The sequence below is a fragment of the Dendrobates tinctorius genome, unplaced genomic scaffold (genome assembly GCF_039654945.1).
Source record: "Dendrobates tinctorius isolate UK_male_01 unplaced genomic scaffold, ASM3965494v1 ptg000302l, whole genome shotgun sequence".
In the NCBI taxonomy this organism is placed as follows: domain Eukaryota; kingdom Metazoa; phylum Chordata; class Amphibia; order Anura; family Dendrobatidae; genus Dendrobates; species Dendrobates tinctorius.
This window is the reverse complement of record NW_027361969.1, coordinates 4,269,723-4,295,609: the sequence shown is the minus strand read 5'-3', so window position 1 is coordinate 4,295,609 and position 25,887 is coordinate 4,269,723. Positions and strand designations below refer to the sequence as shown.

The 25,887-nt window shown below is 46.7% G+C and overlaps 1 protein-coding gene across 3 annotated transcripts in view; it reads left to right on the top strand.

The window, feature by feature from the left end:
- Positions 1 to 25,887, top strand: part of TMEM132A (transmembrane protein 132A) — a 310,163-nt gene that overhangs the window by 234,486 nt on the left and 49,790 nt on the right. For all 3 annotated transcript variants that reach the window (XM_073560699.1, XM_073560700.1, XM_073560701.1), the window contains one exon: positions 21,527 to 21,824. In XM_073560699.1, the coding sequence (XP_073416800.1) occupies positions 21,527 to 21,824 (298 nt within the window). The remainder of the gene's footprint in view (positions 1 to 21,526; positions 21,825 to 25,887) is intronic.

Sequence of the window (25,887 nt, the reverse complement as noted above, 5' to 3'; positions counted from 1 at the left end):
AAAACAAATCCAGAAAATCACCTTGTCTGATTTGGCAAGATTTATTAAACGATATAAATATGGTATTGTTGTAATCGCATCGACCCGAAGAATAAAGTAGTCTAATCACTTATACTGCACAAGGAACTGTGTAATAAAACTAAATAAAACCAATTATTCACCTGCTGTTGATTTATTCATTCTGCCTCCCAAAGATTGCAGTAAGGTTCGACTCACATTTATACTGCGCTCTACGCTTAGCTCTTACACCGGGGTTTTCATGTAACTCTCTGAAAATACTTGATTGAGACGGAACAATCAGCAGCAGGCGCAGTCCGTATTTCGAAGCACGCACGCCACCACTGCGTCGTGGGTCATCTCCAGCCGCACTGACGTCAGCGGCGACGCAGCCGGGAGATGATCGGCGCTAGCCGGTACCCAGGGTCCGGAGGAGAGGAGAATCCTTCGGACCCTGGGTACCATAAACCTGTAAAAAATAGAACTAAAATAAAAAATAGTGATATACTCACCTTCCGACGGCGCCGTACTCTCTTTCCTCTCACCACGCGCCTGGCATCTTCCGGTCCTTCGCACTAAGCATTACTGGGAACGGAAGATGCCGGGCGCGTGGAGAGGAAGAAAAGAGTCTGGGGGCCGTCGGAAGGTGAGTATATCACTATTTTTTATTTTAATTCTATTTTTTACAAACATTAATATTCCTATCCAGAAAAAAATCATATCCTGGGAGATCAATGATATGATTTTTTCTGGATAGGAATAGTAATGTTTGTTTTGGATGGTGATTACATAAACTGCTATTCTTAGTGTATTATTATTGATACTTAGGTACAGGTTTATATGAAATAACACTTTGGATATGCGTATGGATTAGAACCTACATTGTTATTGTCTGCTGGTTTTTTTTTTCCCCTTTTGGGGTATGTTATCAGGAAACAATGAATATGTAGCCAATTTTAAATGTCTTTATTTTGTTTAATAAAGTTACACGTTTTTAATATAATTGTGGTATGCTTCATTTTGGATAAGAAGGAGTAATATTCATGCGAATTGGCCATATTCTAGAATACCCGATACGTTAGAATTGGGCCACCATCTAGTAGAATATTATACCCCATATTCTGCTCCATAAAGGTTGATGGCCCCATAAGATGCTCCATAGAATATAATTCTCCATAAAGCCTGATGGTCCCATAAGATGCTCCAGAATAATATGCCCCATATAATGCAGCATAAAGGTTGATGGCCCCATAAGATACTCCATATATGCCCCATATGCTGCTGGTGCGATTAAAAAAAAAAAAAAAAAAAAAATGACACACTCACCTCTCGTCGCTGGGGGCCAGGTGCCAGTGTCCTGAGCAGGCACGGACACCAGCGTGCTATGGGGGCCAGGTGCCGGTGTCGCCACTGGCTCAGGGCCCCAGCACCTGCGATATTCACCTGTCCCCGTTCCACCGCCGTGCGCCGCTCTCTTCCAGGTCTCTGCAGTGACTGTTAAGGCAGAGGGCGCGCACTAACCATGTCATCATGCCCTCTGACCTGAACGTCACAGCCAGAAGATGCGAAAGACAGAGCGGCGCGGCGGTGGAACGGGGACAGGTGAATATCGCATGGCTCCCTCCGTCATACTCACCCTCTCCTGGCGCGATCTCTGCAGTCTCTGCTTCTTTGATGCTGGCAGCTCCTTCCAGTGTTCAGCGGTCACGTGGTACCGCTCATTAATGTAATGAATATGCGCATATTCATTACTTTAATGAGCGGTACCACATGACCACTGAACATAGGAAAAGCTGCGGCGCCGGAGACCATCTGAGAAGTAGGGACTGCAGAGACCACACCAGGAAGGAGTGAGTATGATCTGGCAACTGCGCTCCCCCTCCCCCCCGTTGACCCCCGGGACAATGACTCTGACTCGAGTATAAGGCGAGAGGGGGCACTTTCAGCCTTAGAAAAACGGGTTGAAAATCTCAGCTTATACTTGATTATATACAGTAATTAGTGGACTTTATGTGCTTTTATACTGGTAGATTTGTCGTTTATTACTTTATGCATGATAATAGTCAGCCAGACTCGAAACGCGTCACTGTTTTTCTATGCCCATGCTACTATGTTAAAGTCACGTTAAAGGATTTTTTGCTTTTAATTTGCTGTGTTGTATTGAAAAATCATTCATCATCATCACTATAACCTCCACACTGACCGCCCTGAGTAGCTGTAACCACTGCACTGACTGACTTGTCTTAAGAACACCCAAACGTTGACCCCTCTTCACAATATGTCCCCCCTCGTGTTGTCCAGTCTCTACACTGTGCCCCCTAATCATACTTTCTCCCATCTGTATACTGTCTCACATTCTGTACCCTCACACTATCTCCCATACTGCCTCCTCTTTATACTGTGCCTCCTCCTTAGACTTCCCTCCTCTGCATATTGGCCCTTCAATACTGTGCCTTCACACTGTCCCACCACGCTGCACATTCTCTCGCAAGTGTGACCCCAGCCATATAGAAACTCGCATGAGTCTCGAATCTCAATACCCGGCACTCTGGACCGGAGTGTGCGGCTGCATGTATTTGTGGCGCCCCTGAGGTACTGCACCTCATCCAGAGGTGTGGTATCCCACACTCAGGTAAGGAGGGAACACCACACAGGACTCCTATCACTTGCACCCAATACACACCAGACTGGCCAGGAGAGGGTGTTGGGAGGCAGGTGAGAATGGTAGGTAGAGTGGGAGGAGCTTAGAAGTGGAGTGATAGTTGGACATCCAATCAGTGAGTAAGGAGACAGTTGGTGGGAGGAGTTAGCTCTGAGGTGAAGAGATCTTTCCAGAGAGTAGTCAGTCGGTGACAGGATAGCGGAGGAGCAGGACTGACGCAGTGAGAGTCTGTCAGTGAGAGAAACATTCAGAGGGAAGCTCCTAAGAGGAGAGAAGGGGTCCTTGGGACACGGGTAGTGCGATAAGCCACCCGTGGGGCCCGCATCCTGAAAGGGTGGACCAGGTCGCAGTGAGGAAGCTGGCCCCTCAAACTAGTGGAGTACTACAAGACTCAGCTAGAAAGTCGGAGGCTGAGGTGACTTTAAGTACCTCGGCCACAACCGTACACATTCCTAGCAAAGGTGGCTGTAGAGGATCCCGGGGCCTGACCCCTGTCGCCTGGTGAGATCCTTGGCTGCAGGCTTAGGGACACTGTGTGCGAAGACGCAGAGCAGGAGAGAGAGAGGAGTGAACAGCACAGAGAGACGGCCTAGAAAGGTTAACACAAAGAGGAGTCCTGAAAAGGTGAACCCAATCGACCTGGGAGTTGGCTGGACCTCTCACCCGGAGGACACAGTACCAAGCGGGTCAGCGAGTAGCAAGAAGCGTGAGTAAAGAGCTTGAAACTGCACCCAACTGTGTCCTTTGTCTTATTACATCTCTCCTGCCATGCACCGCACTCAACATCACCATCACCGGCTCAACTGCCCTGGGACACAGCTCTACCTGTGGGGAGTTTTACCATCCCCGCTGCCCTAACACCGTCCCAGAGGATCTGCAGAGCAGCGTCGGCTTAACACCCTTATTGCCGAATACCACAGGTGGCGTCACGAATCCCCTTTCCCCTACAACTTTCCTAACATCTTCCCTCTACATCTGAACTTCCATCATCATCGACCTTGGACCCTCAGGGCCACGGACCGGGTCACCATCACCACGGTGACACACTTCCCCTTTAAAAGAGCCTGCCGGCCCGGTACCGAGTAACCCCCGGCCACGCTGGGCGCTCCATATTTCTATGCAGCTGAGCGCTCCGGTCCGAGTGCCGGCGGCAGTGTCGGGTATTGAGATGCGAGACTTGTGCGAGTTTCTCGCAAGTGTGACCCCACCCTATTTCTCCCTCCTCCACTGCCCAATCTCTATACAGTGCCCCCCCACGCTTTCCTCCCACCTCCACCCTATATTTTTACACATCCCCCCCTAAAACTGCTTTTGTTCACTAGCTCCAATGGACCCTGCTTGTCTTCTCCTCCTCTGGACCCCGGAAATGTTTGCAGTCAGAGCTACAATTGTTCTTGCGTCTGAAAGTCTTAAATGTGTTTAGTGTAAAACTTGATTTAGATAATGTGTAATTACACATTTCCTTTACATGGAGTGTGCTGTAATATTTTTTTTATTCTAGACTTGCAGACATAGAAATTAGCAAACATACAGTACTCACCCTCCATCTAGGTTCAGCACTGCCTCTCAAGCACAGCTCCGATCTTTGTTGTAAAACCGCAGCAGTAAAGATTACGGTACATCTTATGTGAATACTGCAGCCAATTATAAGGCTCTGACAATGTAGAAAATGCCTGTTATTGAGCCAAGTGATTTGCAGGTGCTCTGTAGTTGTGATGTCACTGCTGTAGCCTGTCTACAATCACCAGAGCGGCGACAGAAAGGCAACACTAGACCTGATAGTGCAAGTGCCTAAAATATTTAATGCTGCATGTGTGAAAATCTATGGCTTTCCCTCACACTTCTGGATTCTTTGTCTTTAGAAGACTAGACATTTACTGATTTATATGGGTGATTAAGGGACTAGATGTTGTCCTAGAGAATAAACTTTTTAATTGACATGCGATCTGTCAACTACAGCTTTTTATTTATTTTATATTTTTTAAGTCAAATCAGTTTTATTGAAAAATTCCAAATACAAATTTTCCATCTTTCAAATAACATAAATAACATAATAATAATTCCATAGTAGAATACATAAACAAAGTATCTCAATTTCAAGTAACTAACCCACCCAAATCCCAACATTACAAAGAGGACCTTTTTCATTTTCAGTGCAGTTATAGAATAACTAGATGGTGGCCCGATTCTAACGCATCGGGTATTCTATAATATGGCCAATTCGCATGAATATTACTCCTTCTTATCCAAAATGAAGCGAACTACAATTATATTAAAACCTTGCGGACAAAAGAGAATATTACTCCTTCTCCAAAATGAAGCGAACCACAATTATATTAAAAACAAGTAACTTTATTAAACAAAATAAAGACATTTAAAATTGGCTACATATTGTTTCCTGAAAACATACCCCAAAAGGGTGAAAAAAACAGCAGACAATAACAATGGAGGTTCTAATCCATACGCATATCCAAAGTGTTATTTCATATAAAGTTGTACCTAAAGGGGGGCTTTACACATAGCGATATCGCTAACAATATCGCTAAAGCATCACCGATTTGGTGACGCAGCAGCGATATCGCTATGTGTGATACTTACCTCCGACCGGCTCCCCCGCTGTCCATCGCTGATCGCGCGGCTCCATTTCTCGTCAGGCGCTTCCTGCTGGCGCCGATGAGCGATGCTGTACGCGGGCGGGAGGACGTCAGGATCGCTGCGCCTGAAAGGTAAGTAACGACCGCTAGATCGCTGCTGCATCACTGTGAGATCTGCCTGTGTGACAGCTCACTAGCGACCATTTAGCGACACACCAGCGATCCTGATCGTTGTCGGGATCGCTGATGCATCGCTAAATGTAAAGGGGCCTTAAGTATCATTATTAATACACTAAGAATAGCAGTTTATTTAATCACCATCCAAAACAAACATTAATGTTCCTATCCAGTAAAAATCATATCATTGATCTCCCAGGATATGATTTTTTTCTGGATAGAAACATTAATGTTTGTTTTGGATGGTGATTAAATAAACTGCTATTCTTGGTGTATTAATAATGATACTTAGGTACAGGTTTATATGAAATAACACTTTGGATATGCGTATGGATTAGAACCTCCATTGTTATTGTCTGCTGTTTTTTCCCCCCTTTTGGGGTATGTTATCAGGAAACAATGAATATGTAGCCAATTTTAAATGTCTTTTATTTTGTTTAATAAATTTTGCATGTTTTTAAAATATTTGTGATTCACTTCATTTTGAAAAGCAGGAGTAATATTCTTTTTTCTCCGCAAGTGTGGATGTTTACTATTGATGCTGCCTATGCAGCATCCAATAGTAAAAGAATGTAAAAAAGAAAAAATAAATAAATAAAAAAAGTTATTCTCACCTTCCGACGGCCCCCAGACTCTTTCCTTCCTCTACACGCGCCCGGCATCTTCCGTTCCCTGTAATGCTTTTAGCGAAGGACCGGAGATGACGTCACTCTCGCGAGAGCGCGACGTCATCCGCGGTCTTTCGCGCAAAGCATTACTGGGACCGGAAGATGCCGGGCGCGTGATGAGAGGAAAGAAAGAGTCCGGGGGCTGTCGGAAGATGAGTATATCACTATTTTTTATTTTAATTCTATTTTTTACAGTTTTATGGTACCAAGGGTCCGGAGGAGTCTCCTCTCCTCTGGACCCTGGGTACCAGCTAGCGCCGGTCATCTCCCAGATGCGTCGCCGCTGACGTCAGTGTGGCCGGAGATGACCCGCGGCATCGGTCAGGAGATCAGCGGCTAGCTGATCCCGACGGTGGCGTGTGTCCTTCGAATTCCGGACTGCGCCTGTCGCTGATTGGCCGCGGTCAATCAGCAACGCGGGATTTCCTTTACAGACAGACAGAATTAGACAATTATATAGTAGATGGAGCATAAAATTCGTAGAAGAGAATAGGAGGAAAAGAGAAGACTAACAATTAAGGGATAGCGTTGTAAATATTCTACCTCTACAGCTCTGGCAAAAATTAAGAGACCACTTTCCAATGTTCAGTTTGTCTGATTTTTCTCTTTATAGGTATATTTATGAGTAAAATGTAAATTGTTCTTTTAGTCTATAAACTTCTGACATGTCTCCAAAATTACTAGCAGTAAATTTTGTATTTTTTTCTGACAAAGAAAAATGGTCAAAATTTTAAAAAAATGCAGTGCTTTCAGACCTCAAATAATGCAAAGAAAACAAGTTCATAATCCGTTAGAAGCAACAATACTAATGTTTTAACTCAGGAAGAGTTCAGAAATCAATATTTTGTGGAATAACCATGATTTTTAATCACAGCTTTCATGCGTCTTGGCATGCTTGCCACTAGTCTTTCACACTGCTTCTGGCGTAAAAATGTAAGCAGTTCTTTTTTGTTTCATGGCTTGTGACTATCCAACATCCTCTTGATTAAATTCCAGAGTTTTTCAATGGGGTTCAGGTTTGGAGAATGGGCTGCCCATGACAGGATTTTGATATGGTGCCAGAGCTGTATTTAAAAGATTTGTGGGCAGCCTTGGAGTATCCAACCAAGGACCCCATATCTTTTCAAATTTGCAAATTAGAGGTACGTTTATAATTAGATTCCTCTTTCCAACCAAATTATATTATTTATCCTTCAGTTGTAGTTCTCACAAAGATGGAGGTTGTGTGTCTAACCAATGAAATGCAAGAAGTTTGTGCTTGAAATAAGATATGAAAGATAGTCAAATATTCCCAATATACATATATGGAGATCTGTTAACAATTTCACCTTATACACTGTGACGAACAGCCCACCGCCGTTCGTCTACTTACGGGCGACACTAACGGGGGTCCCGCTGCCACCAAAACGCGACGGACAGCAGACCCTGTGTCCCCACTATGTCACAATCCCACCACTGACACCGGTGTATCAGCGGACGGAGGGACGTGACACAATGCCGGCACACGGCTATCACAGGCACCGTTGGGGCTTATTTTAGTTATCCCACCACCGGCACCATGTGACAAAAATATCCTGCAAGCTAATCTCGCTCTACAATTTGCCGCAGGGGGAGTTTAATTTGGATGCCCCACCACTGCTATCAATCTTCCAAGTACTGCGGGGATTTGTGTATATCCCACTTTCTCAGTTCCACCTTGGAACTCGCAGCTCTCCGGCGCCCCCCTTACCCTCAGGCCAGTCAGGGAACTGCACCTAGGATAATTGGTCGCCGGACGGGCTGCCTGTTGTGAACCGGCAATTAGGCTTCTGCAGTAAGGGAATTATCAATGCTGGGGCCGCAGCCCCTTATTCAGCAATATAAGACCCTTCTGTACTGCCAGCAAGCCGTAATAGCCGTACACAACGCGCTGCCACCAGTCATGGTTACTTAATTCACAGTGTTAAATTAAGAGGGTCCGTGGCAAACCCCTTGAATTAGTAGCGATTATCTATCAAAGGCGTATAGTTCGAGTCTTAGAGCATAGAGACAGATCTAAATAATTATTTCATTTATTTTCCGAAAGAGGACAGTGATTACAGATAAAAGTTGCTATAAAATTGAGACATAAAATATGTACAGTACAGGTATAAAATAAAAGTGGAGAAAACAAAGAGATTACACTCACAGTTCCATATTGTTCCTTAGGCAGACCATGCGGCTAAGGTGGGTGGAGGCGGAGCTGCACTTCTCCGCTCATCTGAGTTCTTGTCAGCACGGACTCTGCAGCTGTTCTGAGCTGGTTCTGCCAGGGAATGCCTTATAGACTTTCCTATGTGACATCACAGAGAGGTGCATTCTGGGTTGATCCCACCTCTTATCCAAGTTATATTTTGGCTACAAAACTTAGATTAGCTATAACTTTATGGGAGAAGCTGGTATGGACTCATCAGTGGTATCATGTTTCCCAGCGTAATGAGCCTATCAAGAAAACATCAAACATCTATGCGATATGACCATCCATTTGGGCGCAAATCCTATCTCAGGTTCTGGACATCCGAGAGTTTTGCAACAGGCACCACAGCGAAGCTGGGTCTGCTCGGATCGCAGAAATATGATTTTTATATTTCTGCTGGGTATGGTTTTCGCGGGACAATCCCTTATTGTTTTATTCAAACTCCTGGTTTCAAACAAAGAGTTTAGTTCCCGCACTTTTTTTCTCTTTCAGCTGAGAGAAGCCAAATGGTGTGAGGAAGATGGTCTAGCTAATTAACATTCCTGCTCTTCCAGAGGAAGTGGCAGGGTTGATAAAACCTGGGGGGGAAGGAATTCCTACTACTGACAGTTTACAATGTCCTAGGATGGAGGATTTGTTAGCACATTGCAACAGAAAACATATCTTGCCGACATTGTACATCACACCTCCCCCCTTAAGAGGGCGCTAAGGAGGCATTACCTCTCGGTAATCTGCCATGCGCACCTCAGCGGGTTCGCCCCGGCGGGACAACCCATCGGCATTGCCGTTTTCACTGCCCTTCCTGTGTTTTACAGTAAAATCGTACTGTTGAAGGGCAAGGCTCCAGCGGAGCAATCTTCCATTGGTTCCGGACACTGTGTGCAACCAGCTCAGAGGGTTGTGGTCAGTTACCACTGTGAAGGCGCTCCCGTAGAGGTAGGGCTGCAAACGCTGCAGTGCCCACACCATGGCCAGACACTCCTTCTCGATGGTCGAGTATGCCACTTCCCTCGGCAAAAGTTTCCGGCTCAGGTACAACACGGGGTGCTCTTGGTCCCCCGAGTCGACCTGGCTAAGCACAGCACCGAGGCCAAACTCGCTGGCGTCGGTCTGTACCAGAAACGGGCGACTGCTGTCGACTGCTCTCAACACTGGAGAGTTGCACAGGGCTGCTTTCAAAGCTTGGAAAGCCGCCTCATAGTCATCTGTCCAGTTGACTGTTTGGGGTAGCCTCTGCTTGGTGAGGTCAGTCAAGGGTTTGGCAAGGGCGCTATAGTCCTGTACGAACCGCCTATAGTACCCTGCAGTGCCCAAGAAGGACTTCACCTGTTTCTTGGTCCTGGGGGTGGGCCAGGACACGATGGCGTCCACTTTTTCTGGCTCCGGACTCATGGAACCCCCGCCTACCCGGTGCCCCAGGTAGTGGACCTTGCGCATGCCTATCTGGCACTTCCCCGGCTTTATGGTCAGGCCTGCCTGGTGAAGACGCTTGAGCACCTCCTGGAGGTGCTGAAGGTGTTCCTCCCAGGTGGAACTGAAGACGGCAATATCGTCTAAGTACGCCACCGCGTACTCCTCCAGTCCCCGAAGCAGGTGGTTGACCATCCGCTGGAAAGTGGCAGGGGCATTCTTCATGCCGAAGGGCATGACCGTGGACTCGTACAGTCCAAAGGGGGTGATAAAGGCGGATTTCTCCTGCGCCTCAGGGCTCAGGGGAATCTGCCAGTATCCCCGACTCAAATCCATGATGGATATGTAGTTGGCGTTTGTCAACCGCTCGAGCAGATCCTCGATGCGCGGCATTGGGTGGGCATCAGAGGTTGTGATGGCGTTGAGCCCCCTGTAGTCCACGCAGAACCGGGTGGTTCGATCCTTTTTAGGCACGAGGACTACAGGTGAAGCCCATGCACCTTTTGACCGTCGAATCACTCCCAGCCTTAACATCTCATCGATCTCTTGGCGCATGACTTGTTGCACCGTTTCAGAGATCCGATAAGGTGTTCGCCATAATGGGGCGTGATTCCCGGTGTCCACCTCATGAACCGCTAACTCCGTCCTCCCAGGACGGTTGGTGAACACGGGCCGGAAGAGTTCCAGGGTGGCCATCAACTGCAACCGCTGGGACACGGTGAGCGAACCACTTATCTCCATGTCCTCAATGGACCCATTGGCCTTGGCCTGGGCCAGCATGTCCAGGAGGGAATCTTCCTCCCCATCCTCTGGCAGATTGCAGACCGGTAGGACGCAAGCTTCACGTTCGTAGTGCGCCTTCAGCATGTTGACGTGAAAGGCCTTGCGCCTACCCCGAGCATGGTCAAGCGTGACCACGTAGGTGACCGGGTTGAGCTGTTGGTGGACGACGTACGGGCCTTCCCAGGCTGCCTGAAGCTTATCCGTTGGTACAGGGACCAACACCCACACCTTTTGACCCACCTGGTAGGTCCGCTCCCGGGCGTTCTGGTCGTACCAGTGCTTCTGGTCAGCCTGAGCCTGCGTCATGTTGTCATGCACCAACTGCGTCAAGGTCTGCATCTTGTCACGGAAGCGCATGACATAATCCACGATGGACACTTCTGTGGGGTTTGGCTCATCTTCCCAGGATTCTCTTATCAACCCAAGGGGTCCCCGGACTCGCCTGCCATACAGGAGCTCGAAGGGGGAGAACCCGGTCGAGGCCTGCGGAACTTCTCTGTAAGCGAACAGCAGGTGTGGGAGGTACCGCTCACAGTCGCGCCCTTGGGTCTCAACCAGTATGCGGAGCATCTGTTTGAGGGTACCGTTGAAGCGTTCACACAAACCATTAGTCTGTGGGTGATACGGACTCGATACCAGCTGCGTCACCTGCATTTTCTCACAGAGAGCCTCCATTAGGCGAGACATGAATTGGGGCCCTTGATCGGTAAGCATCTCCCTGGGAAATCCTACTCTTGAAAAGATGGTCACCAGTGCGTCAGCCACCTTATCTGCCCTGGTTGAAGACAGAGCTACTGCCTCTGGGTACCGGGTAGCGTAGTCTACCACGGTGAGAATGTATCGCTTTCCGGAGCTGCTGGGGACGGACAGCGGTCCTACAATGTCCACCGCAATTCTCTGGAAAGGCTCCTCTATCACCGGCAAAGGAATAAGGGGAGCCTTAAGAGCAGGCCCCGCCTTACCCACTTTTTGACAGGTGGCGCAGGAGCGGCAGTAGTGTGTTACATCTGTCCCCATCTTGGGCCAATAGAAGTGTTGAGACAGCCGTGCCTTTGTTTTGCTGATCCCCAAGTGTCCAGCGAGTGGAATCTCATGGGCAATCCGCAACAACTCGGTTCTGAACTGATAGGGGACGACCAGCTGTCTTTCCCTCAACCACTCCTTTTTAGGATCTCCGGGTACTGTCTCCCGGTACAACCTTCCTCGTTCCCAGAACACCCTCTCCTTATCAGGCTTGGAGGTGGGCGTCTCGGCGAGACCTCTCAATTTCTCCAGGCTGGCATCTGAGTGCAGAGCAGCCTGGAACTCCATGCTGGAGGCTGCCAGAAGTGACGTCAGGGTCCCCTCTTTACTGGGACCCTCTGGAACCGGCTCTGGGTTCACCTCTGGTTCAGTCTCTCCTGTAGCAGCAGAGGGTCCAGAAGACAGTGCGTTACCTGCGATCTGGGCACTCTGACTGCGTGTGACAGCTGCTATGTATGCTGTCTCCCTGGGGATTTCTACAGACCCACCAGCCGGTGCTGCCCTGGGCTCTCCCTCCCCATCCACCCCCAACACTTTAGGAGCAGTGCTACTTATGGGCCAGTTACCTTCCTCGGTGGCACTGGTCAGCGGCATGGCATTACCTTCCTCATGGTCCCCATGCACCTCCCCATTCTCTTGAGCACCGTTGCTTGCTCCTGCCAGGGGTTCCTCAGCCGTCTCACTCCGCAGAGTGACGGGGCTGAGCACCTCGGTACCTGTGGACACATCTACCGTTTCAAAGAAAGGGTTAACGGGTTCAGTCGGCACAGATACATCAACATCATCATTCCTAGGAAAAGAATGGTTATCAGTTTGCTTTGGTACATTCACATCAGCATCAGCATCATACCTTGGGAAAGAATGGTTGTTAGTTGCATCATTACTCATCAAGGCATTAGCAGGTAACACATTCAGTTTCCCATCATCAACATCATCAGGGTTAACGTTACCCTTATTATCAGTTTGGGGAAGGGTGTCAGGGACATAGTATGCAACCATCCTCCCCAAGTCAGTCCCCAATAAAACATCAGTGGGCAAATTTTCAGACACTCCCACCTCCCTCAACCCGCTCCCGGCACCCCAATCAAGAAAAACTCGTGCCACTGGCAAGGGACAACGGGTGCCTCCAATCCCGGTGACAGTCAGGGTTTTCCCCTCAACAAACTCTTCAGGGGCCGCCAGTCCAGGACGGATGAGGGTTCGTTCAGCCCCGGTGTCCTTGAGGCCTGTAGCAAGACGGGCCCCCACCTGAACAGGTTGAACGTTGTCGTCAGCCCTCCCAACCACACCTCCCACCAAAAGAACAGAGGCGTTGGGCCCGGGTGCCTTGGCTGGGGGGTTCTTCGGCCTATCCGGACAGGTGTAAGAGAAGTGACCAGGCCGCTTGCAGTGGTGACACAGGCGACTGTCAGTAGCCGGCCTGTTGTTGGCAACAGGGACAGGGCCTCCGGAGGGACGGCTAGCTGGGGCATTGGGGTTGGTTGCTGGCTTACCCCCTTTCCAGCTGGTGGCGACTGGCCTCCGCGTCTCGGGCTTCCGGTTGGCCTCGTGGTTGTCGGCGATCTGCGCCGCTTTGTCCGCGTTCGTTGGTTCGCGGTCCAGGATGAACTGTCGGACCTCAGCTGGGCAGAGATGCAGGAACTGGTCTTTGATCATCAGGTCCCGTAGCTGCTCAAAGGTTTCAACGGACAGTCCATGGATCCACTGGTCAAAGTGGGTCCTGAGTCCTTGCACCACATCACTGTAGCTATCATGTGGGCCACGTTGGAGGTGCCGGAACTTCTTTCGGTATACCTCAGGTGTCAGCCGGTATTTGGCGATCAGCGCCTGCTTTATGGCGTCATAGTCGTCATCGGCTTCTGGCGGAAGAGAAGCAAATGCCTCCAGGGCTTTGCCTTTTAGCCCTGGGGTCAAGTACCTTGCCCATTGGTCTCTAGGCAGCTGGTACTGTCTGCAGGCTTTCTCAAAGGCTCGCAGAAATGTGTCCAAGTCCCCATCCTTTTCCATCACGGGAAAATGCTCTGGCCGGGGTTTAGGAGTCTGGACGCTGCTGGGCTCACTGCTTCGGGCTGTGGGGGCATTCCCACCCCGCTGGAGTACCTCCAGTTCATGGGCCCTCTGCGCCTGGCGCTCGGCTCTCTCAGCCTCAGCTTGGCGCTCACGTTCGGCTTGGGCCTCCTGCCGATATTGCTGGATCAGCCTCACCCGCCCATCCCTGTCTTCGGCGGGGAGTTCGTCCAAGGCCATTTGCAGATAGGGGTCCACCCCGTTCTGGTTGAATGTGGGGCCAGCGCTCAGGAGTGGAGCCTCTGCTGCAGCCCCATGGCAACTTGGGCCAACTTCTGCGCTCGCTGGATTCTGGTCGTTGTCCAGCTGCACTAGAGCCGCGATCATATGATCTTTGGTTCCGCCTGCGGCGTCTATGCCTCGGTACGTGCATAACCCAGCAAGGGGGTCCTTTTTCTGCTTCTGATACCACTCCACTGTCATCGCCGCCATGGTTGCCAAATAAAAGATAGAAAAAGAAAAAGGAAGAAACGGGAGGGGGATACTTGCAAGTACACACTAATGTCTCAGGACTAGTAACCACTGAGTCTGTTCTCCAAAACCTATGATGCAGGATTCCCGCAGGAACCGTGCAGGTTTTTAGTGAGAGGAATGATTGCTCAAACCAAATCACTAATGCTCTAGGATTATCCCACCGCTCTGCCACCAATATGTGACGAACAGCCCACCGCCGTTCGTCTACTTACGGGCGACACTAACGGGGGTCCCGCTGCCACCAAAACGCGACGGACAGCGGACCCTGTGTCACCACTATGTCACAATCCCACCACTGACACCGGTGTATCAGCGGACGGAGGGACGTGACACAATGCCGGCACACGGCTATCACAGGCACCGTTGGGGCTTATTTTAGTTATCCCACCACCGGCACCATGTGACAAAAATATCCAGCAAGCTAATCTCGCTCTACAATTTGCCGCAGGGGGAGTTTAATTTGGATGCCCCACCACTGCTATCAATCTTCCAAGTACTGCGGGGATTTGTGTATATCCCACTTTCTCAGTTCCACCTTGGAACTCGCCCACCGCTGCCACCAATATGTGACGAACAGTCCACCGCCGTTCGTCTACTTACGGGCGACACTAACGGGGGTCCCGCTGCCACCAAAGCGCGACGGACAGCGGACCCTGTGTCACCACTATGTCACAATCCCACCACTGACACCGGTGTATCAGCGGACGGAGGGACGTGACACAATGCCGGCACACGGCTATCACAGGCACCGTTGGGGCTTATTTTAGTTATCCCACCACCGGCACCATGTGACAAAAATATCCAGCAAGCTAATCTCGCTCTACAATTTGCCGCAGGGGGAGTTTAATTTGGATGCCCCACCACTGCTATCAATCTTCCAAGTACTGCGGGGATTTGTGTATATCCCACTTTCTCAGTTCCACCTTGGAACTCGCAGCTCTCCGGCGCCCCCCTTACCCTCAGGCCAGTCAGGGAACTGCACCTAGGATAATTGGTCGCCGGACGGGCTGCCTGTTGTGAACCGGCAATTAGGCTTCTGCAGTAAGGGAATTATCAATGCTGGGGACGCAGCCCCTTATTCAGCAATATAAGACCCTTCTGTACTGCCAGCAAGCCGTAATAGCCGTACACAACGCGCTGCCACCAGTCATGGTTACTTAATTCACAGTGTTAAATTAAGAGGGTCCGTGGCAAACCCCTTGAATTAGTAGCGATTATCTATCAAAGGCGTATAGTTCGAGTCTTAGCGCATAGAGACAGATCTAAATAATTATTTCATTTATTTTCCGAAAGAGGACAGTGATTACAGATAAAAGTTGCTATAAAATTGAGACATAAAATATGTACAGTACAGGTATAAAATAAAAGTGGAGAAAACAAAGAGATTACACTCACAGTTCCATATTGTTCCTTAGGCAGACCATGCGGCTAAGGTGGGTGGAGGCGGAGCTGCACTTCTCCGCTCATCTGAGTTCTTGTCAGCACGGACTCTGCAGCTGTTCTGAGCTGGTTCTGCCAGGGAATGCCTTACAAACTTTCCTATGTGACATCACAGAGAGGTGCATTCTGGGTTGATCCCACCTCTCTTATCCAAGTTATGTTTTGGCTACAAAACTTAGATTAGCTATAACTTTATGGGAGAAGCTGGTATGGACTCATCAGTGGTATCATGTTTCCCAGAGTAATGAGCCTATCAAGAAAACATCTAACATCTATGCGATATGACCATCCATTTGGGCGCAAATCCTATCTCAGGTTCTGGACATCCGAGAGTTTTGCAACAGGCACCACAGCGAAGCTGGGTCTGCTCGGATCGCAGAAATATGATTTTTATATTTCTGCTGGGTATGGTTTTCGCGGGACAATCCCTTATTGTTTTATTCAAACTCCTGGTTTCAAACAAAGAGTTTAGTTCCCGCACTTTTTTTCTCTTTCAGCTGAGAGAAGCCAAATGGTGTGAGGAAGATGGTCTAGCTAATTAACATTCCTGCTCTTCCAGAGGAAGTGGCAGGGTTGATAAAACCTGGGGGGGAAGGAATTCCTACTACTGACAGTTTACAATGTCCTAGGATGGAGGATTTGTTAGCACATTGCAACAGAAAACATATCTTGCCGACATTGTACATCACATACACCCTTTCTATCAAGGAGATGACCTCATTCCAAAATGGGCCTATCTGTCTATATTCCAACATCATCTGGTAATAAAACTATCCTTTATTGGAGCAGTTTAAAATGTTTAAAAATACCCCGAAGCCTGACGCATTTCTGGTGTGCACAGACACCCTTACTCATAGGACATGAGAGGTAGAATGAACAAGGGACATATAAAGCAAAATAGAAGCGATTGAACCAATTAGCATAACTAAGGCCTCTTTCACACATCCGGTTTTGTTAATCTGGCACGATGCGGCGAAATTTTTAATAACCGGATCCAGCACCGGATCCGGTTTTGTCCCATAAGCTTTCATGGTCGCCGCATCGTGCCGGATGGTTATGCGTCGTGTCCGGTTGTTGCCGGACACAGCATAAATTAGCCGTCCGGCATCTGCAAAAAACGTTCCCTGCAACGTTTTTTGTCAGCGCCGGACCGGCTTTTTCCACAGCGCATTCCCGGACTCTGTGAATGTTAACCCCACAAGTGCCCGGCGAGAGAGAGATTTCTCTCTGTCACCCGGACACTTGTGAGAGATCTCTCTCGCCGGGCACTTGTGGGGTTAACACTCACAGTGTCTGGGTGAGAGAAAGAGATCTCTGTGGGGTTAACCCCACAAGTGCCCGGCAAGAGAGAGAGATTCTCTCGCCTGGACACTAAGTGTTAACCCCCCATGTCTCTCTTTCTCCACTCCCCTCCCCTCTCCTATCCTCTTCTCCCCTCCCCTCCCCTCCCTTTCAGCAGCTGTCTCTCATCGGCTGCCTCTGTCCACCTCGTCCTGCGGCTCCTTTAAATAATGTCCGAGCCGTATCTCTCGCCGCACACACATCCGGTGTCACGGCTGCAGGCCGGATCCGGCGGCCCGGCTTTTTGCCGCACGCCGCCGGACCCCACACACTGGATGTGTGAAAGTAGCCTAAAAAACAGACTGCTGTGAAAAAAAGAAAAAGGGCTAAACTAATCAACACATATGAACATACCATAAAGAAATACAAGTCAGAGGAACATTAGATATTAGATACTGAAGCAAAATAACGTAGCAAATAAATAAAAACCAATAACCTTAATATGCATATAACATTTGTTCCAACAGTGACAGTTTTTTGAAGCAGAGTTCTGTGATCAATGATTCCAACTCCTTGTGCAATGCAAAGGAAATCGTGAAAACATGCACTGTTGGTGGCATTGAGAACTGGAGCGGTGATTCCCTGGTCTATGACATTACATAATTAAAAACTGACTAACTGGATTCTTCTAAGTTCTATGTAGAACAGGAGGTCATCAGTCATTGCAAAAGTCCCTGGCAGGGGGAGGAGCAGAGCAGCTGGGTCAGGAGGTGAAGAGGAGAATGATGAATTCAGGGACAAGAGACTTCCTGCTCCTACTGTGACACAGTGAGGGGGATCATATGCGAGGGTCGATATGTGTCCCCCAGGATGTGAACGGAGTCTTATTAAACCCACTGGAGTGCCTTGTGTTCACAGCAAGGACGCATGTGAACACAAAGGCAAAATGAAAGAAAGTGTGGATTGGGTCCAAGTAGTTGACCCAGTCAGATTCTTAGGAAAACCCATTAAGGGCTTTTATTTTTTGGAGTGAACTATAGGATGGTAGGGGGGGCAGTTCACTCTCTTCAGCCGGGTCTTACCATTTAAATCCCTGCAGCAAAGGATTGGGTGTGTCAGTTTGGAGTTTGCAAACTGCAGAGCAGGTGTCTCTGTGCAACCTAGAACTGTGTGAAGCTAACACAATGCCAGGGAATGCAAGGGGGCTGATGCACCCAAAAGACATGGCGGTGCCATTGTCCACAGCAACAGGTGTTGAGTTCTGGACTGTGTTTACGGAAACCCAGCTGCGATTCGGAGGACAGCACTCCTATGTGAGAATTTTTGGACATAGGAGTGCTGTCCTCAGAATCGCAACTATCATCACCAAATTGCTTCTACTACAAAATCTGTGTTCAGAGTCATAACTGTGAGTTATCTGTGGTGTTACATAGGACTGCTAGTAAAATCCAGTAAATTGTTTGTACTCAGAGTTATCGCTCCTTATGCAGTACTGCAGGTAACATCTACTACATTATCTGAATTCAGACTTATCATTGTGTGTGATCTGTAAGGTTATAGTTTCTATTTTTTACTGGGGAGGAGGGGGAGTGGATAGAAAAATGTATGTCTTATGGATTGGACCCCTGATCTCTTTTGACCATATGAATGCCCCTGGCAATACTGGGATCCATAAGATGTCTACTGACATCTGGGGCTATTTGACACTGATACTGCAGGAAAGTTTGTTGCGTGACCTGTGATTGAGTGGCGCCTGTCGGAGAGTATGAGAGGAGTTGGCTGCAAAAAGTTGAGAGAACAGTGTTTGAACTACTGCAGGTAAAGCACACAGAGAGTGAAGTGTTGTGCACATGATCAGTACATTTCCTTTGAGTATTTGCAGTGCATTTTTTTCTGCAGCATGTCAATTCTTTGTGCGGCTTTTTAGCGTTTTCCACACATTGACTTCAATTGAGTGAGTCAAATCCGCAGCAAAAACGCAGGTATTAAAATGCATGTCATTCAAGAGAAAGGCAGGACCCGTAGAAGCGCAGGTGCACAAAACGTCCGTCGTCTGATTATCATCCACTGGTTCTAATCTTGCCTGCCTGTGTGAAGATGTTTTAATGTTACATAAATAAAGTCTGGATTTTTTAAGAATGGTGAGTGCCACCCTTTTTCTTTCTCTTGAATGACATGCATTGGACTGTTCTTATTGGTTCTTGCAATTTAGCTGGAAGCGAGGTGATTGTGTATAGCAGACATTTGGCTCTGGAGTGATAGCGGTGCAGTTTCTTTCTTTCTTGGATATTTGCAGGTACACAAATGTTTGCGGATTCGTTGAGTTTTTGTTTGCGTTTTTACCGGCTTCCTATGGTGTTTCCCATGCTGTCATCTGTGTGACAGTTTGGGAAACACCGACGTGGTGGTTCTTATCGAAAGTAACACTACCGTTGGTCAGAGTGCTTGTGGGGTCATGCTATCAGATGTCAGCCGTGACTGTGACCTGCTGCAGTTACCAGTGAGAAAAAGCTTACCGCAGGTCAGCAGGCATGGGCTGATGATGAGACTATTCCCATCAGGCTATGTCTGCTGTCGCTGATAAGTGATGGCAGGAGCCACTGATGGGAGAAGAAGTCTCTAGTCAGGCAGCGCTTGTGCTCACACTTAGTAGTCCACGTAATCCAGTTCATCCAATGGAGATCTCCCTTGTAGAAATGTCACATCAGGAGATGTGACTGCTCTACTCGGCCTCCGGCGATACACTGTGGGAGCGATTACTTCCTGTCAGTATATCACTGAGTTGCCGAGAGTTCACTGGAGTTCATCAGCTGATCAGCTCCGCTGCAATTACGGTACCACCGCTGCGTGAGGACTTTCTCACGCGGCAGTGGTGCCATATGGGGGATAACTGGAGCTGATCATCTGATTAATTCAGGTGAACTCTCTCATGGCAGCTCAGTGCTATACACTGCAGGAGCGATTACCTCCTGTCAGTGTTTCGCCTGCTGTCTTTGAAAGCAGTCACGGTCTCAAAGCCATCAGAACCATTGTATGAAACTATTGATTATCTTCTCTGTGGACAGGTGAGAAATATTAAATGGTTTATTTTATTTTATTTTTGTTGCAGGAGACGTTGGCTTCAGTGGATTAGGCGTTCGGTGAGTATGGTTTAATTTCGATTCAATAAAGGAGTCTGTGTCATTATTTCAAATAAAGGACTTTATTCTGTGTGTGTTTTTTAATATAACTATGGGGTTAGTAATGGGGGTGTCTTGTCACTCTCTCTCCATTACTAACCTGTGGGTTTGATGTCACCTGACAATACAAAGGTAATATCAACCCCCCCAACCATTACCCTACTTGCTACTGCTATAGGGCAAGTGGGAAGAGCAAGGCTAAGCTACAGATTTGGTGCATCTTATAGATGCGCCTTTTCTGGGGTGTCTGAGAGTTGGTGTTTTTAGTCTGGGAGGGGGCCAGTATCCAGGGCCCCTTCCTAGGCTATTATTATTAGCCTGCAGTTGTTTGTCTAGCCTTTGCTATTGAGATTTTATAAGGGGACTCTACATAGGCTGGTGACAATGTGTGTGTTTGTGTTTACTTACCGTCTTAGTAATGAGTGTGTCTGGCTGACACCTTTTCATTACTAAGCGTAGGGCTTGGTGTCAATGACAGCTGCTGACACCAAGCCCCAAATCCATTACTCTGATGCTACTGCATCAAATTGAAAAAGGTGATGTTGAACCAAGAAATTACATTACAAAACTTTTTTTTTTAATATCTTTAGCTAAAAAAAAAAAGTCATTGCTGTACAAAAACAGCTTGCAAAATGCACCAAAAATGTTGGCAAAATGCACGTTTTTGCTGCCAAGAGATGCAGAAACCTTGCAGAAATTTCTGCAAGCAAATACTCAATGTGCACACATACCCTTACAATTAATGCTGCACAGTTAAGAGTCCAATGAAAGTGCCATTTTTTTGTGAATGGAAGTAATAGATTATCAGTAATGTGAGCGAGATACCAAAGCAGAATTGAGCACTGCACTGCAGTTGAGTCAGTCTCTCTGTACTTAGATAACCTGTCAGCAGGCATGGCCATAATGGCATTGTGATGCTGATTAATCTGATACCTGATGTTGACCTGATGATGAAGATCTACTCACTGGCTGCTGAGTACTTACCTTATGAAGTTTCCAATAATAATGTCTTGTGTGCTTCAGGGTGGTACGTTGGGGCAGGGTTTTTTTCTAGTTCTCCGCCCCCCAACAGCCTCCTCTACTTCTTGTACAGGTCACTGCTCCGCCCAAACACGATAATGGCGGCGCCATGGAATTTTAAAAAGGAGGCTGGTCGCTGCCACTTAGATATTACCGTGAATTGAGAATCCAGTTTCCCCACTGCATAGAATCTCATCAATAGCACCTGCCATCTCCTATCTCAGTAATGGGAAAGTGTCTTCACTGAATACAGATTTTACCTGTGAATTGAGATTGAGAGTAAGAGTCCTTGTGGAGAAAGAAGCAGATTTCTCTGATATGATATTTTATAAAATTGCTTATTTTTATGTGTACTATTGATTTATGAAATACAAATTAAAACGATGGTCATTCTATAAGCAGATCTCCAGTTCCTTGTGTGATCAAAACTGCTGACAAGTTCCCTTTAATCTGTGAAATAGAAAAGTTTAGAAGGTTTGATTCACTGTGTATAAAATGTTTTTTTTTTAATGATTATAATGTGCAATGTCTTTCAGGTCTTTAGGAAATGCTATAGAAAATGAAAGCGAAGATTATCATAGATCTACATCAAATCACAAGGGTCAAAGTTGTCGTCCTCAATATCAAAGAGCTTTTGTGCGTTTTTTGGCCAGCTTTGTGGCACATTCCTTGGATGGTGGCAATCGGCTCACCTATCTGTTGGGTTCTGACTGGATGTTGGATGTATCCCCCCTGATTAGAAGTCAGGCAGTTGTCACTGATAAGCGCATTGCACATCTGGAGGAGGAGGGCAGTGTTCTTATTGGCCAGCAGCCAGGTGTCACATCTGTTGAGGTAAAGTTTTCATTCTTAAATTGGATTGAACAAATGTGTGTTGCTGCAAATTTTTTCTTCTAAAAGATTAAAAGAATGCAATCGTTGTTACTTCAGATTTGTTGTAAATCGAAACTATGAAACATTGCTTTTACATAAAAAATAGAGATGTACAGACCAGTTAGGTACAAAGGACGGTGATGCTGCTATTTTAATAATACTGGTTATTTTCTAATTTAACCCCTTTACTCCCGGAGCTTTTTTCAATTTTTCGTTTTCGTTTTTCGCTCCCCTTCTTCCCAGAGCCATAACTTTATTTTTCCGTCAATATGGCCATGTGAGGGCTTATTTTTTGTGGGACGAGTTGTATTTTAAATGACACCATTGGTTTTACCATGTCTTGTACTCGAAAACGGGAAAAAAATTCCAAGTGCGGTGAAATTGCAAAAAAAGTACAATCCCACACTTGATTTTTGCTTGGCTTTTTTGCTAGGTTCACTAGATGATAAATCTAACCTGCCATTATGATTCTCCAGGTCATTATGAGTTCATAGACACCAAACATGTCTATGTTCTCTTTTATCTAAGTGGTGAAAAAAAATTCCAAAAAAAGTAATTCTGGCATTTTTAATTTTTTTCTCGCTACGCCGTTTAGCGATCGGGTTAATGCTTTTTTTTATTGATAGATTGGGTGATTCTGAACGCGGCGATGCCTAATATGTTCTGTTTATGGGATTTTTTTATTTTGATTGGGGCGAAAGGGGGGTGATTTGAACTTTTAGTTTTTTTTTTTTATTTTTAAACTTTTTTTTTTTTTTTTTTTACTTTTGGCATGCTTCAATAGCCTCCACAGGAGGCTAGAAGCATGCACAACCCGATCGGCTCTGCTACATATGGGCGATGAGCAGATCGCCCATATGTAGAAGATTTACTGCTGTGCTTTGAGCTCCGACCACCGGGCGGTGCTCAAAACCACCTGCCTGGAACAACCATAGAGGTCTCTATGAGACCTGTGGTTGTCCAGGCAACGTGACGTCGACCCTCGATCACGTGACGGGGGTCGGCGATGAGCTCATTTCCGGCCCGGCGGCCGGAAGTGCTATTTAAATGCCCACTGTCCGCTTTGACAGCGGGATTTAACTAGTTAATAGGCACGGGAGGACGGCGATTCCTCTCGCGCCTATTGCGGGCACATGTCAGCTCTTCATAACAGCTGACATATCGCGGCTTTGAGGTGGGCTCACCGCCATAGCCCACCTCAAAACGGGGATCCTTACTGATGACGTACTATTCCGTCATCGGTAAGGAAGGAGTTAATGATAGCTGTGGTTATTCGTTTTGCAACAGATTATCCTGGCTATTTGCAGCAGACTTTAAAAATTCTGATTTTAAATACACAACCTTAAACCTTTTTTTCCAAGCCATTGTGCAGCTATGGCGGCACTACTTTTTTAAGATTGTAAATCCCAATAATTCTCAATTTGGATGAATTGTCTAAAAGCACTGTTACCATGTTACATACAGTAGCATATAAAAACTTGGGTATCCCTCGTCAAAATTTCTGTTGTTGTGAACCATCAAGCAAGTTGAAGATGGATAGATCTCCAAAAGTCCCAAAGTTAAAGATGACACATTTCCTTTGTACTTTAGGCAAAAGAAATATAGATTTTCATCTTTTAGATTCACGACATGCGCTGTACTAGTACTGCTCTGCGGGAGGTGCGTTCGTGCCAGCAGCAGTACTATTACGGCATCACAATCGCACGGTCTCATGCTGAGCGCTGCGACGATCACTTGCGGTGTCAGCTGTATGTGACAGCTGACACCCCGCAGCAACGCCCACCATCAGTACTATCACCGATCATGGGCATTTAACCTCTCTGATGCCACTGTTAGTAGTGACATAGAGAATCATCGCGCAGGGATCACCAGAACAACGCAATGCAATCGCGTTGTTCTGGTGATCTCCATGGAGACTCCCAACACCAAGATGGCCGCAGGGTCCTGCAGGAAAGGTGGCTTGCCTCTTTCCCCGCCTGTCTGATCCTGATCTGATGCTCTGCTGTGCAGTGTCAGATCAGTCATGCACTGTAAAATAGTAATGTCCCATACTGGGACAATGTAATAAAGTAAAAAAAAAATATATATATATATGTATTAGAATATGTAAATTTATTTTTTTATTTTTTTAATCTCCAAATAAAGAAAAAAAAATTAATATTTTACCAATAAATACATTTATTTATGTAAATAAAAAAAATAAGTGCACATATTTGGTATCGCTGAGCATAAAACAACCCACTCTAAAACTTTCCCACTATTTAATCCCTTCAGTGAACACCATAAAAAAATAAAAAACGAGGCAAAAAGCAATGCTTTATCATCATACCGCCGTACAAAAGGTACGCAATCAAAAAGACAGATGTAAATAAAAATGGTACCGCTGAAAATGTCATCTTGTCCCGCAAGAAAACAAGCCGCCATATTGCTATGAGCAGAAAAATAAAGTTATAGCTCTCAGAATAAAGTGATGCAAAAATAATTTTTTTGTGTAAAAGCGCCAAAGCATAAAAAAGGATATAAATGAGGTATCCACTGTAATCATACTGACCCGAAGAATGAAACTGTCTTACGGATGTTACAACATGCGGAACAATATATACTGTATATATCAAGCAATTCCTGAATTCTGTCTCCCAAACATCAGAATAGAAAGCGATCAAAAAATGGCATGTGCCCGAAAATGGTACCAATGGAAACGTCAGCTTGTCCAGCAAAAAACAAGCCCTCACATGATTCTGTCAGCCAAGATGTGAAAAAAATCATAGCTCTCAAAATATGGTGATGCAAAAACTAGTTTTCGCGATGAAAAGTGTCTTTTAGTGTGTGACAGCAACCAAACATGAAAACCTGATATAAATCTGGTAATCGCACCAACCCAAAGAATAAAGTCGCCTAATCACTTATACCGCGCGAGGAATGGCATAAAAAATAAATAGAACCAATTCTTCACATGCTGTTGATTTTTTCATTCTGCCTCCCAAAAATCGCAGTAAGCCTCGGCGCACATTTATCCTGCGCTGAGCGCTTACACTGGGGTTTCCATGTAAATCTCTCAAGTATGTGATTCAGACAGAACCTCTGGCTGAAGATTCCCTATAATGCGGCAGTTGAAGACACTGTGGACGCCGTCTGACCTGTGATCCGTCTTTTTAGGATTGCATTAAAGTGCCGTCAGCTACAGTTTTGTGAAAAGGACACGCTGAAAGAGGCCAGATGGAATCCAGAGTAACCCTGCTGCCTCACTATAGTGAATGGATCCATCGGGGGTTTCATCTGAATTACGTCACTCAGAGATTTAGATGGAAACCCCAAAGTAAGTAGTCAGCGTAGAGCGCCTGATGAATGTGATCCCAAACGTTATGTAAAATGTTCCCAATAAAAGCTTCCACTCAATCCACTAAAAAAGCAAACCCTCACTCAGTTCTGTCCTCTGTTAACAGAAATATAGGGGGCTTCTACATTACTGGTAGCACAAAGGCTATGGAAAAGCGAAATAGCTCTTCACCCACCAAAAGAAATTCAACAAATTCTCCGCTCCCAAATCCAAATGCCACCCTCCCTTCTGAGCCTCAGTGTGCGTAAACCACACATATAGCGCCCACATGCAATTTCTGTAGTGATGAGAGCCCGCCTAATTTACAGATGCATCTCTCCAGAAGCACGGGCTCGGCATAACGTACTGGACACTACAACGTAAGTTTGCAATTTTCACTCAGCAACATCCACTGCTGCCTGTTTCTGGAAAACACCCATGGAGTCAAAATTGTCACTACATCTGTAGATAAATTCCTAAAGGGTTATAATTTCCAAAATGGGGTCACTTGAGGGGGAATTCTGCTTTTCTAGCACTTAGGGGCTCTTTATATGGAATACGCAAGCTAGGAAAATATGCACTCCAGGAGGCAAATGGCACTGTGTCCCTCCCGACAGCACCATGGTGGATGTCCTTACCCTCAGTAGGACAGGAACAACGAGCGGTTAAAAGGACCCTCCCCTTACCACCCATCAGTGTTTTTCATGT